The sequence below is a fragment of the Bicyclus anynana genome, chromosome 2 (genome assembly GCF_947172395.1).
Source record: "Bicyclus anynana chromosome 2, ilBicAnyn1.1, whole genome shotgun sequence".
NCBI classification, from domain to species: Eukaryota; Metazoa; Arthropoda; class Insecta; order Lepidoptera; family Nymphalidae; genus Bicyclus; species Bicyclus anynana.
Window position 1 is genome coordinate 4847930 of NC_069084.1, and position 15647 is coordinate 4863576.

The 15647-nt window shown below is 33.9% G+C and overlaps 1 protein-coding gene across 1 annotated transcript; it reads left to right on the forward strand.

Moving 5' to 3' along the window:
- The first annotated feature begins 7416 nt into the window (after window positions 1–7416).
- LOC112045378 (skin secretory protein xP2) lies at window positions 7417–15265 on the forward strand. Its single transcript, XM_024081536.2, has 2 exons — window positions 7417–7570; window positions 13751–15265. Exons 1-2 carry the CDS (start codon window positions 7514–7516, stop codon window positions 14882–14884), a joined length of 1191 nt encoding a protein of 396 aa, XP_023937304.1. The 5' UTR covers window positions 7417–7513; the 3' UTR covers window positions 14885–15265.
- Window positions 15266–15647: the final 382 nt, after the last annotated feature.

Genomic DNA, 15647 nt, shown 5'->3' on the forward strand with positions numbered 1-15647 from the left:
ATGTTGCAATGTAAATAAGACACCTCGAGTATAGCGTCTCACATGCGTTGTGTTGATTTCTTTTTAATTTCACCTATCTAAGAACACTTAGGTTACCAAGACGAATCTAACAATATCTTGATTGTGTAAATCCGTTTAGCCGTTTGGATTGGAAGATATGAGGTAATAAAGAATATTACATAGTTACATACATACAAGATACGCACGAAAAACATAACCCTTCTTGCAGTCAGGTAAAAATTAAAATAATTTTATTTACTTGCGATGTGCTAATCACTATTATCACCAATTCGGCTAAAAGACTTCCACCGTTGACTTAAACCTCCAGTGATTCGATCATTAGGGTAAGTACTGCCGCCTCTATCCAGCGATAGCGACTCGTTTGATGTGATCGGTTCACCTCGTGGCCTAGTCCATCACTCCAGTGAATGTGCGAGGTCCAGCAATTATCACTCCGCTCGTTGATTACACTGTTATGTGTGCAGATGGAACGATAATGGGGAATTAGCGATCGAGAGTTGGACACTATAATATTACTAATGACCCACTGATATACTGTTAAGCTAATTTTATTATAAACAATATATTTTAGCGAAAATTGATAAAAAATGCAACTATTATTAATGTAGGTAATATAAATTTAGATACAGCATATGTTGATGAGGAATCGACACCGATAAACTGGAATGTCATAGCAGTCAACGATTGCCCATTTGTAAAAAAAAAAAATAATTGTACCTAATAAAAATCCTACTAATATTATAAAAGTGAAAGTTTGTATGGATGTTTGGATGTTTGTTACTCTTTAACGCCGCTACTACTGAAGCGATTTATCTGAAATTTGGAATGGAAATAGATTTTACTTTGGATTAACACATAGGCTACTTTTTATCCTGAAAAATCCATGGTTTCCCGAGATTTGCAAAAACTGATGATTTTGATGATATGAATGTTTGTTACTCTTTCACGCCTCGACTACTGAACCGAATTAGCTGATATTTGGTATTGAGATATATTATAGCCTGGATTAACACATAGGCTACTTTTTACCCCGAAAAACGCGGTGCGCGGCGAACTTTTCATGCGGGCTTCCGCTAGTATCAATATAATATAAAAGTAGCTGTCTATTAATTGTTTAATTTTATCGCCGAAACCTCTACAAAAACGGATTAAACCGTGCATAACGGATTTAATGCATCTTCGGCGGAATGTAACCGGTTACTGTCGAAATCTACCAACAATCCAGATCAATGATTTGGGAATCGAACCCAAAACCTCTTGGTTGTAAAGCAACACATACGTAGCTGCGCCGAAAAGGCCGTTGACTAAAATATGGCCTCCAAGTCACAGCTTCCAAGTGGTTTCAAATAGCTATCATGAAATCATGAAATTTAATACTATCTTTGCAATATTGACTGCACGCTACGATATTTCCTTTCTTTACAACTATAGCAAAAAATTGTAGAACATGTCAGTGTGTTGAAATAATAAGTCCATTAAAGATAAATGAGTTACCAAATAAAAATAAAGAAATCTATTTAATGTAAGGATTCGTTAAAATTATTACGAAATTCAACAACGTAGCTAGTTGGTAGATAGGTACATTCTCAATGGCGAATGTTATATTTTTAATCATTAAATTTAAATAATAATGCATTTAAATTTAAATTATTTTTATTATCTGATCTCATATAAGTTTTTACGCAATCAACGATTGACGCCTGTCTGCCAATGATAATAGAAAAATTTCGTTGTTTTAAATCTAAATATATTTCAGAGTTGAATTTTAAACATTATAACTTATAAACAACATAATTGTCGAGACTTTTTGACTTCTAAGCAAAGTAAATACTTAATTAACTTCGATTGTATTCGATTCAAAAAGTAAAAAAATAAAATGTCAGGCCGTAGTTAATAAAAATGGAAACACGGAAAATAGATAACAAATTAATTAACCCTCAGCTGAGAAGGCTGGAGATTTTAATGTAGTTAAGTTTCCCAATAGGTATATATTGATAATAATATTCAGATATCCAATATCTGAATATTATCAATAATTTAAAGATTCGTTTCTAAACGATAAAAATTAGTGCCTCCGTAAAGTAAAAGCTTGGTTATGTGGTAAAATTATATTCCTAGTTGATAATAATCGAGCAAAGAAAGATAAAATAACTCCATTATCTATGATAAGTTCGCGCAACAATTCATTAATGAGATTCATCTTAAAACCCCATCTTTAACACCGCGCTCCATCAAGATATTCATAACGTCGAAAAAAATTGCAATACTGACTAGAATTAGATATAATATTATCCCCGTATTCCTACGGGAACGAGAACTACGCGGGTGAAACCGCGGAGTGTCAGCTAGTACATAATAATTTTCCAAACTTTTCTTTCTATCTCAGATTACCTTGGACGTTGAGTCATTCAATCAAAGTGTATCGAGTGACGCTTATGAAATGTGCAATCGTAATTTGACGTGTGAAGTGTTGCGGTACGATACATTTGCTACTTTATGTATTTATGTAACGTGTGGGTTGAAGATGATCTGTTATGCTTTAGATGTTGACCTTTTAAACAAAACTTTGATGGCCTAATCATATAATAAGTGGAAAATGTAAATAGCCGTAAAGACGAATTTGTAGAAATCGATAAATTAATTATTATCAACTTCGCCTCACTGCTGAGCTCAAGTCTACTCTCATAATGAGAGCTGTTAGGCCAATAGTCCACCACGCTGGCCCAATGCGGATTGGCATTTTCACACACGCAGAGAATTAAGAAAATTCTCTGGTATGCAAGTTTACTCACGATGTTTTTCCATAACCGTTTGAGACAGGTGATATTTAATTTGTTAAAATGCACACAACTGAAAAGTTGTGGTGCATGCCCCGGAACAGATTCGTACCCACACCCTCCGGAATCGGAAGCAGAGGTCATATCACGGTTCTTATATTTCGATTGGTTGGTCAACATTTTAGGAATGCCTTAAATTCGTACTCCCATTTTTTTAACCTTCAACGCACGAAGAAACAACATAGGCATACAACATATATCTATACTAATATTATAAAGAGGTAACGTTTGTGGTATTGTAGAGGATAATCTCTGGATCTACTGAACCGATTTTGAAAATTCTTTTACGAGTAGAAAGCTACGTTACTTATGAGTATTGTAGGCTATACTTTGTTCCTATGCACCGGGGACAGAAACTACCCGTTTAAAATCGCAAATAGTTCACATAGTGGCAGAGGTCAAATGTTAGGAGTCATGTTAAGATTTTTAGCAGAGTCGTCATTTACAATCGACGGCAATCGATCTTCCAAAGAAGCTTCAATGTTTGCTGATAATTTCACAGTTTATATCAACAATTAATAAAACTCAAGAAATCTCTGCAAGGGAGTAAGACAAGGTTCATCAAAGGTTCAAAACGTAAAAAATATGATGCTAAACCATAAACAGTAAATGCTAAATCAACATCACAACAAATTAACTTATTAAGACACTTTCATTTAACTGTGCTACCAGTATTCAGTAATGCTAATCAAAGATAGTTACGTTATATCTGACCTAACATGACGGCCAAAGCCTCACAAAATTCATTAATAATTCTGCTAATTACAAACTGTCGAATGGTTCCGATGTTCGGAATGGAGTAGGTACGTCAGGTCGTCAGGTTTAGTTTCGAGGTGTACTTACTAAGTTCAGAGGTCAATCACTATGAAAGGCAGCTAAGCTAGGCGTTGTAATAGCACACCGTAGCATCCTTGATATTTAGTTAAATATATGAATTTTTATTATTTATTATGGGTGGAGCCAAAATAGCATATTTCGTCGAACAGAAATTATCTCATAATTAACTTTTGAATATGGATAAAATAATAATTTCGTTTCATTTTCCGATACTGTACTTTTGAATGATAAAAACGACTCCCATTAATTTTTCATTTATTCCGTCTGCCTTTTGACGACCCCGCTGTTACAGTTGATAGTGCTGTGGTTCTCAACAGAGGGGTCATGGATTTAATTTTTTCATTCCCAGCACTGGCAGTTAAGGATTTAATATGTTCTGAATTGGCTCAGGTCTGGTCTGGTGGTAGTCTTCAGCCGTGGCCAATTACGACCCTACGGGCAAAGACGTACCGCCAAGTGATATAACATTCCGGCACGATACCGCGTAGAAACTGTCAGAGGTATGGGTAAAGTTGTAAGTCAGATCAAATAGCCCGTTACTATCTTAGACTGCATCGTCACATAACATCAGGTGAGTTCGCAGTCAAGGGTTAAATTGTCACAGAATAAAAAATCTATAGATGCTTCTGTTGCTTTTTTGCAACAAATATCTTTTTATAGTCATAATTTAACGGACCCGGTCAGCTGACCAATCTGATACTTATTCTCACCTTACCTTATCAGCCGATAGACGTCCAGTGCTGGACATAGGCCTCTTGCATGGACCTTCAAGCACAACGATCTCGAGCCGCCAGCATCCAGCTGCTCCCTACAACACGCTTGATATCCTCGGTTCACAAACACTGCGCTTTCCGGTGCGGGGTCGCCATTCCAGCACCTTGGGACCTCAACGTCCATCTTCGAACTATGTGGCCTGCCCATTGCCACTGCAGCTTCGCAACTCGCTGAGCTTTGTCAGTGACTTTGGTTCGTCTGCGGATCTCCGCATTTCTGATTCGATCACGCGGAGAGACTGATACATATGTTTTCTGTAGTTATCGAGCATAACCACAGAATACATATGTACAAGCATAACTAGCTTAATTGCCCGCTGAGTAATTTTGTATCGTATATAATATATATATTTTTTAATCCAACTTGTAGTCCGATATATTAGAGTATTCGTAAAGAACCAAAATTAACTCTTAGCTTTAATATGTAGAATATATACTCTATAAACTATGTATACTCGTAGATTAATATCTTTAATTAGAAAATACTATGAACACATAAAGTTAACATCATTAGTTAGGTAGGCAAAATATACGCATACGCTTCTTTCAAAATTCGACCACAGTAATGATTAAGAAAATTCCTTGCGCCCATCACCGTGGCTGCAACTTGTTTGCACTGAGAAGCCATTTCGAATGGTTAATGACTTTAATACACAGTTTGTGTACACTGATACACATCTATCGTTTAACAAGCATTTTTACGAAACATAAAGTACTACTTTACTACCCAAAATTAGGATAGATTATATATGCCTTAAGATAGACAACTAATAATTAATTAAGTACAAAGTTTTATAATTCTGGATTTCTGTTTTTCTTTTTTCGACAGGGCATTTTTCCGCACTTACCCGCTCGGAGTTGTACGTAGTTTTTCCGCGCTAGATTTTTCCAACCAGCCGTGCTAGCTCGAGATGCTTAGTGATTCCTCCTCCTCCAGTCCTCGTGGAGTGACTTTAAGGAACAAATATAGGTTGCGCGTTGCTCTGATACACCTCTGCATCTGAGGATAACGTGTATCAGTGTCTCGTTTTCCTCCATGCAAGCTCTGTACAGAGATCTGTTGGTCATAATTGTGTGTCCTGTTGTCAGTCTTTAGTCCTACTGTAGTTCTCAACTTATCGCGATTACAAAAATCGTACTTAATTTAAGACACGAAGGAAAATTATGCGATTTTTCACCAGGTGAAAGATTGTGATATTTCTTGTAAATTTTGGACAATGCAACACAGTTAGCAAAAAAACTCAGAAGCGGTTTTAAAAATATGAAAACCCATGTTGAACAAAGGTTTTGCTTCACAATATTTTGTCAGGACAATTTAGTTAATAAATCAAAATAAAAATTGTTCTTTTGTTATTAAATTTCAATACCCATTAGATTACTTTAGAGACTCTGAATTAATTTGGTCCTTTCATATAGGTACTAAAGAAATCCACGAAACAAGATGTCAACAAGATCTTCGTGTTTTATGAGGTAGCTTGTGGCTGCAATAAAATATTTTTATAATTTATACTAGCAGAACGTCGCGGTTTCATCCGCGATGCTTCCATTCCTGTAGAAATATGGGGATAAAATACCTATAGCTTATACTATTTACTTATTCTTGCTGATATTGTAGCTTCTTCTTCTTCTTCAAATCCCTCAACACCTGGCAGTGCATAGGGCCAAAACTAACTTTTTTTAGACAGATCTATTGTGAACTGCACTCTTGAGCGTGATCCAGGATAGACTGACAGCCTTCGACTCTTTCATGTTGTCTTTGGCCTACCACGTCTTCTCCGGCTTCCACCAGATGATCGGCGTAAGACATGCCTTAGCCAGTTCCACTTCCTACAATTTATTTGTACGAGGATCAGGCGTTCTTTAGCAAGGGTCCTAATGTAGCTTACTTTGGTGAAAGAATTTTTCAAATAGGTCCTGTAGTTTTTGAGTTTATTCGTTACATACAAAAATACAAATTATTCATTTTTAATAGCCTCAATATACGAGAAGAACCACCGATAACTAGCCACAAGACTAGGGTTCATTCCCGGGAGTTCTCGAGTCGAGAATTCCCGGGAAATCTTTGGGCTTTGATCCCGGGAAATTAAGCTCGAGAAAAGTCGAGAATTCGAGAAATCATATTGGGGTCTATCTATATATAAACAAAAAAATCTACTTAAAACTTTTAAATAAAGGTAGGTAGCTTCTATAAAACAAAACAAAAAATAAACAAAAATCTCAATATGAAAGACAACGTTATCGTTAACTTGACTTATATTAGAATTAAATTGAAAAATAAAGTGAAGCTAACTTTAAAGTTTTATAATTGTTTTATAATTGTTTTGATACTTTTATTTGAAAGAAAGTCGCTGAATTTGATGGTTAATCACATTATTGAAACCGAATAATTATGAGAAAATGTACGGTAATGTAAATTTCTCGACAACCCGAGAAGACCCGAGAAATTAGCCTCGAGAATTCTCGAGACCCGAGAAATTGAAAAGCTCGAGAAATCATGAACCCTACACAAGACCTATTGATTTATTTTAGAAGTCTTATATTGATTTATTTTAGAAGTCTTATATTGCCTTCCATAATATATAATAAACAAATGGAAATCACAAATTGTAAATAGTTGTTACACGAGTTCTAATAAAGATAATTAATAGCTTAAGTTAAAAAGCTCAAAGAGAGCTTTTAAAGCTTTAATTTTGTTGGTTTTTCATTGGACACAAGGCATTTATATTCATTTGTTACACAAAGCATTTATATTAAATTCTTTAACAAATATTTCGTTATCTACTATAGATCAAAGACAAAAGAGAGCATGTTATGAAGTTAATTAACAATACACGGTTTATGCAAAAACATCTTCCTTATTGTGAACGAGAGTGTCTTGGCCTAGGTCAGTAACTCAGCTGAAATATATAATTCCGATGATCTCAAAGATCGCTCCAATTCCTAACAAATAAAATACATATCACAATTATCACAACTATGCCTACGTTCACCCTTCTTAACGCAAAAGTGGGAGGGAAGGTATAAAGCCCGGTGGAGGAACATAGTATGCACCATAGACAACCGGTCTTCGGCGAACGGAGACTCGACAACATGAAGTTATCGGTGAGTTGCAGTGAAGTGACAGTGATTAAGTGTTTCAAAAAGAAAATGAAAACGGAAATTTTAATTAGGGATCGGTTCGGTTCTGTGCTTTTTTTTTCAAAAAAAAATTTCGAGTATGCATTTGGATATACGAAAACTTAACGTTTTTTTAGACAAATCCATAGTAAATTATCTTTAATTTTTTTTCATTTTACAGTGTCAGGTAAAACAACCGGCTTTTGAAAATTTGGTGTTAGAAAATCAAATAAAATAAAGTTAAAAAATAATTAATTTATTTATGCATAACACAATAATCTACTGATAAATTAAATTAAAACTAAATTCAAGCAAAATTTTCAATTATTTAAAATATATTTATTTATACTTTTCTATTACAGATTTTATTTTGATTTATTTTATTTTTTACCGACTTCAAAAAAAAGGAGGAGGTTCTCGTTTCGACGCGTATACATATTTTTTTTTCATTTCGAATAAAAAAATATAAGTCGAATAATATAATTACAATTTACATTTTGAATTTAATATTAACTTTAAATAGTATACAGCAAATGCCCGTGATTTCCCGTACCCATGATTTGATTTTTTTTAATCGTTAGAAACAAGGAAAAAAACAAATCTTACTTATTTATAACATTAGTTTAGATGAAAAAGCTTTGATAAATAATAATACTGTAACTTACTAATGAAATACAAAATAATGTAAAAGTACTTAACATAGATTAACATAATCTGTACACAAACTATGTACTTATTTGTTTACGAAACTCTTTGCGGTTTCCTCAGTAATTGGACCGTTTAACTAATTTTCTTAGCTGCGATCCCGGTAATTTCCTTTTCACTTTCTAACATGCATGGTAAAATTACGGGATAATTGCCATGAAAAAGCCATGTGATTGCAGTTGTAATACTGCTGCAATTACGAACTTAACAATTGTTACCTTTTTTACTGACACCGGCGTTTCTACCTTATTAATTAACTCTGTCGCGCTTTTTTAAAACACGTAGATTGAAGAGAAATCCCTTTTGTTTATATCAACAAATATATGATACAAAATCATATAGAGCCAGTAGAAAGGCAATGGCATAACTTTAATAAATGTTTTACTGCAATAAAACCTTTTTTTTTTAAACAAGTAGGTACCTAGGTGTTAACCGTCAGATACTATATCACTTTTTGTAAGACTCCGATGTAGGAAAATTCCATTCCATTTATTTTACATATTTTTTTCGTAGTTTAAATTAACGGGAAGGGATAATGGGATTCTTTAGGTATTATTTACCCACAAGTTAAATCAACGATGTCATTTGATGCTAAGTGGCGATGCACTTTAGACTTAGGTACGTACCGTTTCAAAAACTAAAAAAATACAAATTGAATGACATGTCCTATTGATAAGTTGATTACATGACCAATCGATAACGAATGTCATCCCCATACTTTTACTAGTTTTTGAAGAAAACTGATGTGCTTGGCTACAGGCTCAGGATTTCTCTGGACTTACTTTTTGCTGTTTTTGCTAGTAATAGAATTCTTAAGACACCACTTGGAAAATTGTGGTGTGTGGCAATTGTAAATAAATCCCTATTTCATTTGGTTACACCGTAACTTCAAAACAACTCATCGGATTTCATTAATCCTATTAATGTTATCGAATAGGTTTAAGAACGATTCAATATAGAAAAACTTTGATATAATATAGAAAAACTTAACGACTAAATATTACTCATTCACGGCTCATTGGCTGAACGCTTCTTCTAAGGCTAATATCTAACTTCTAAGGCTGATAAAATATATATATTTGGACTCAGACATAGATTGTCGTCTGGTGTACCACATAAGTAATTTTTATTCCGATATCCCTACAGGTTATGTATAAAATAGTTTTCTTTCTTCTCAGTTACAACTAAGCGACGTAAACGAAAGCTTGCCTGTGATAAATGTTATGGAATAGGTACTTTAAGAACGATTAAATATAGAAAAAGTTTCTTGTAATATAGAAAAACTTAACGACTAAATATTACTCATTCACGGCTCATTAGCAGAACGCTTAGTTAAAAGCTAAAATTTTATCATTACTCTAAGGCTGACCAGATCTGGATAAAATTTGGCTCAGAGATATACTGTAGTCTGGTGTAGCACATAGGTTACTTTTTATTCCCATATCCCTACAGGTTCTATATAAAATAGTTCTCTTTCTTTCTTCTTAGTTACAACTACGTGACACGTGACGTAAACGAAAGCTTGCCTGTGATGCCTATTTAAATCACATAAGAGCTTCTTCATGAGTTATTACGACTTAAGTCATACGTATAGTACGTGTTACGACACGTGAATCGTTAGTCCGATGATCTTACAGTTTATGCACCACTAGACAGAGTAACTGATTGTGTATAAATTTCTGCATTATGTAACCATATAAGATCATTATTGGATAATACAAACATACGCGAGACAAATATTTGCATTTACCTACATATTTTATTCTTCCGCGCACATTTGAATATGCAATAATATTTATTACGGATCATAAATATTAGATATTGCATAAAAAATAAAAGTTTGTAGATAGAAGTAGTCGATACAAAGATTTGCTTATGTTGTTGTTTTATGTTCGGATAGCTTCATAAATTAAATTTAGAAATTAGCTATTTTGCTATTATTGCATACTATTAATGATTTTTAATTTTGCAATTCGTTCACGTGGTTTTCGCTTTTGTTTAAATAAATCTGAAAATTTCTAAACTAAAACTAGATATTGCTTCAGGCTAATCTCTTTCTTTAAACGTATGTTAATAAATAGGCCATAGAGACATACAAGCATTATCTATTTATCACGTAGACTTGAAATCTACCTAATATCGTGATCGAGTAAGCGGAGATCTTTAATCTGAGCTAAACTTTCATAACTTTATGTTAAGCAAGATTGTCATTTCGTTCTATTGAGAGATATATCTTTTAAGATAGACACAGTTGATAACAATTTTTTATCTCATTTAATAAAAAACTTTCATAGCACGTGACAGGTTTTAACTAGAAAACCATTGACTTTACAATTAGAAATATATATTACGTTTAATTTCACATCATTAAAATATAATATTATGTTAAAAATTCTCGCAAATTATAATTTATACAAAGTGAAAATAACATCCACACATAAAAAAAGGAAAATTTAAACTAGCATAATTAATTATAAGACTCTAATTAAAAATAATGGTCTATTTTATAAAATTACAATTAAGTTAGGAAGATTGCATTTTAATAATGTTGTTATGGAGAACTCTCTTTATTTCAAATTCAATTGTAATCAATAATTATAAGAGAGAGCCAGAAAAGATTATATTTTATTACCGGAAGATAGTTTAAAAAATTAATTTTATCCCTTAGGAACAATTATTTTTTTAATAAACAAATGTACCTATCACAATAATATTATAAAGGCGAAAGTTTGTGTGGAAGTGTGTGTGTGAGTGTCTAAGAGGAATTTCACGTAAACGGAGTCGCGGGCGTCCGCTAGTACTAGATAAAGGTATAAAATTCTGTAATTAAGGCGTAAAATTATAACAATCGAATTCGCAATAGGTTTCAATTAGCATAGTAAGTTTATCTATAAACTGGCTTACATAAAGAAACATAATCTTGTGACAAACGTCGCGAGTTTGCGGCGAGAGTTACGAGTTTACGACTTGCATCGAGCACGTTTCCGTGTTTTACTTCCGAAATAAATTGAAATAAGGCTCCGTGTACACTGACTACTATATGAGATGAAATGACGCGTACTGTAAGTTTTGATTAGATTGTAATGTAAAATATCAAATGTATTTACTGTAAAATATACGATTGTTTTAAAACTATGACTACTATAGCTTATTAATAAAAAGCTTTTGAATCAATATTGCTTAGAGTAACATTTGGGTAAAATTTCTTGGATATATTAACAATCATTCTATACTTACTATCGATGTTAATTTAAAATTGTTGTACATTTCTTAGGGCTCAGTAATTTACATTAAAAACACATTAGGAGTTACTGTAGAACATATGATTTTCCATTAACTAATTTAGAGTTTGTTGCTCTTCTATTTCCGATAAATACAGCAGACAGCTTTTCTATAAATCCAGTTTCATCTAGTATTAAAACAAATCAAGTTGTGCAAGGTCGTTGTCCGTATTGCAACGCCAACGTAACTTTGATAACTCGTTTTATGAACGATTGAATATGTTGATATTTTACTTTCGTTAGAGATAGCTGACTTGTTGGCGCTATTCATGTTGACCGTAAGTGTATTACGCTCATGACTCTCTTTGCAATATTAATTTTAGTACAACTTTCATAATAAATAACAGAAATACGTATAAAATGATACTAACTAATGACTAGGAACCTTAATGGCAAGTGCAGTTCAATTGAGACTTGACCAAGTGCGAGTCTAAAAGTCTTAACAAATTAGCATGATTAGCTGTAGGTAAATCAAACTATTTCGAAAAAAATATATTAAATACGCAGATATTCCGTTTTGATTGCGTTATTGTTACTAATTATTACGGAACATACACTTCATAATTTTAATGTCTCATTCATCTAGTGTTAGAAAATACGTTGACATAATGCAAAAGCGTGTATGTCTACCTCTTCACATTTAAGAATCCCATCTTTTTACCAATCAGAATGACAATGAAAATACCCACTATGTTGTTTTCTATGATAAGCTAAAAGTATTTTAGATTTCACTAACGCATAACTAACTTTCGTAATTCGCTTTGAAAGGGATTTACCTTCACGATCAGTATTCGCGATAGGATTATTATAAATTTATCAAAGTTACCCAACATGTATTGCCTAACGTGTTTTATAAAGTAATTTATGAAGCATTAATAAATGAAATTAATTTCTTCCGCTGCAAGTTATAGCAATTAAATTACATCCTTTACATAATTTATTAATACTTATAGGTGTTACTAAATGCATACTAAAGCCTTCAAATTATTATCAATAATTATTATTGGTTGTAATATCGCTAGTGTACACGCAGCTTAACTATACAAATTAGATATAGCAGCGACGTGCGAAACGGCATTAGCCTTATTGTTTTGTAGATCACGCGTGAGAAATAAACAGACACGTCACTCGAGATAAGTGAGGAAAGTAATATCGTAACCGCTACCAGCATGCTAATGTTGACCACTTCTTTTGTAACTCTTGGTTAATGAAAAGTTTAACATTTCATTGAGTTGTTTATAGATCTAGAAGCGCATACGTTGATTGTAATACGATCGTAATATAATGAATTTTTAACTTAGTAACAATTGATAGTCTGTTAAAATATCTTTGAAGACGTAACAAATATTGGATTATAAACAGTAAATTTAGATCTCTTTTATCTATCTCGCTAGCGTAGATAAAAATAATAAATCTAGCGGCAATGATAAATAAAATACAGTAGAAACTCCAAATTTTGATTTCTTCGTCAAAATATTGACATATATTGTTTCAATTCTAAAAAATACATCATTGTCCTATTTTTTGGTGTAGAGATAATTGGCTGAACAGAACTCGTGTGGTTTTTGTTTGTAACCGTTTCCACCTATTGTTCGAGGCAATTTATCGGCAGAAAGTTCACAGAAATATGAAATAACCACTGTGATTTTATTACAATTTCCGGCATATTATTTTATTACGTAATTAGGTACTTGATACGAAATTAAATCCGATCTGTCTATAAATGAAACCGTATTATGTTTACTCTTATTACCGCATCTTGGTTTCGAAATTGTCGAGTAACGAATGCATTACTCGAAATCCAGTCTAAAACAATGTATACCTATTGCTTAAGCGGCTTAGAACGTATTTGCCATTGTAATGGGTATTAGAAAGTAGTTTAGATCCGTGGATAAACTAGAGCGTTCACTTTTTTTTTGCATTTATTTTCCAAATCACACATCATGCTATCACGTAGGTACTCGTATGTTTGAACAATTTCCTGTTTACAAGAGGAAGTTTATTTATATTGCGATATTATTCAATCCGCTCTTCAGTTTACTTACGTGATGTGAATGTTTCTTATCGAATATTTAGAACCAATACCTTACTTCATATAGTTTTCATTTCTATTTGGAACATATTTTAATTTGAAAAATCTTTTAAGAAATTTTACTAATAAATTGCTTTTTGTCTACAGGTTGTTTTAATAGCCTCATTGGCCGTAGTGGCCTACGCCAGTGAGGACAAGAAAGAAGCAGTAGCTGAAGAGAAGAAACAGGAGAAACGAGGAATTTACGACACTGGCTCATATGGCGGCAGCAGTAGCTACGAATCAGGGGACGGTGGATACGGTGGCTACAGCGGGGGTGATGGTGGACAGAGCTACAGTGGTGACTTCGGTGGTCACGAAGGCGGTGGTTACAGCCTAGGCGGTGGTGGAGGCGGCTATGGCGGATCTGGATACGGAGGTGGTTCCGGAGATGCTTGGAAACCAATCTCGAGTGACCACGGCCATCATCAAGTCAAAACGATCGAAATAATCAAGAAGGTTCCGGTGCCTTACACCGTCGAAAAACACGTTCCATACACAGTTGAAAAGAAAGTGCCTTATGAAGTCAAAGTGCATGTGCCCCAACCCTACACTGTTGAAAAGAAAGTCCCAGTCACAGTTAAGGAATACGTCAAGTACCCCGTCCATGTTCCCGAACCATACGTAGTCGAGAAGAAAGTACCTTATGAAGTGAAAGTCCCAGTCGACAGGCCCTTCGAAGTCAAGGTTAAGGTGCCTACTCCTTACACAGTCGAAAAGAAAGTCCCTTATGAAGTCAAGGTGCCCGTACCGCAACCCTACACTGTTGAGAAGAAGGTTCCTTACCCAGTCAAATACGAAGTGAAAGTACCCCAACCTTACGAAGTAGTCAAGAAGGTGCCTTATGAAGTCAAAGTCCCAGTCGACAAGCCTTACCATGTTTACGTGCCAAAGCCTTACCCCGTGCCAGTAGAGAAGCCTTACCCAGTAACCGTACACAAACCTGTGCCTTACGAAGTCAAGGTCCCAGTCGACAAGCCTTACAAGGTAGAAGTTGAAAAGCCTTACCCAGTCCCAATCAAAGTGCCCATCCCTAAGCCCTACGATGTGTACAAGAAGATCCCTTACACTGTCGAGAGGAAAGTACCTTATGAAGTCAAAGTACCCATTGACAAGCCTTACCCCGTCTACAAAGAAGTCCAAGTACCTTTAGTAAAGGAGGTGCCTTACCCAGTTAAGGTTCACGTTCCTATTTACTTCAAGAAGGAAGTGGAACAACACCACGGCCACGGTTGGCAATGATTTCCGCATACCTAATTTAGGTTTCTCACCAGTACCTTATAGGCTAAGTTCGAAATGTGATCATTTAGTATTCGTAGTAAAATAAATAATGTTATAAAAATTGGAATTGTGTTGCTACAGGCTTCGGTCTCTAGCATTGAAAATGTTTGTGATGTTGTTGAAATTATTTCTCCCAATTATTCAAAAGTTCATGTTGTTGTCGCATAGCATTGTTGTACAATGCGCGATGTATTGAGTGTACGATATCTATGGATCGATCTGTTATTACTTGTTTATCTCTATGTATAATATTATGCTTTGTTTTACGTAATTGTGAAAGGTCTGCTTTTGCAAATACCTTATGTTGAGGCTGATAATAATAAAAAGTGTTACAAAATTAAATTGTAGTTTTATTAGTTAAGTTAAGACTTACACATAAGAAAATTACGTTTTACAATGTAAATAAAATTGCATTATCACATATGCACACTTTCACAAAATATTGTCCATTAGTGCAATCATAGAAAATGATCATGAACGAATTTGTAAAGTAGGTCATGTTTTGAAAGTTACAATCACTGACCAAAATTGGATTAACCTGAATTACTATAATAATATTTAAATTGTGAATAAATAAAAGAAAAAGAAAAACATCACAAAAAAGGTGTTGATGTTTTGGTTTGCATTTCTCAAAAAACATAAGCAAGCATCAACATTTTTCAGACTTTAATTTTCATCCCAAAAATGTACAGTGGTGTGTTCCGAAACTTTACTTGATCGGAAA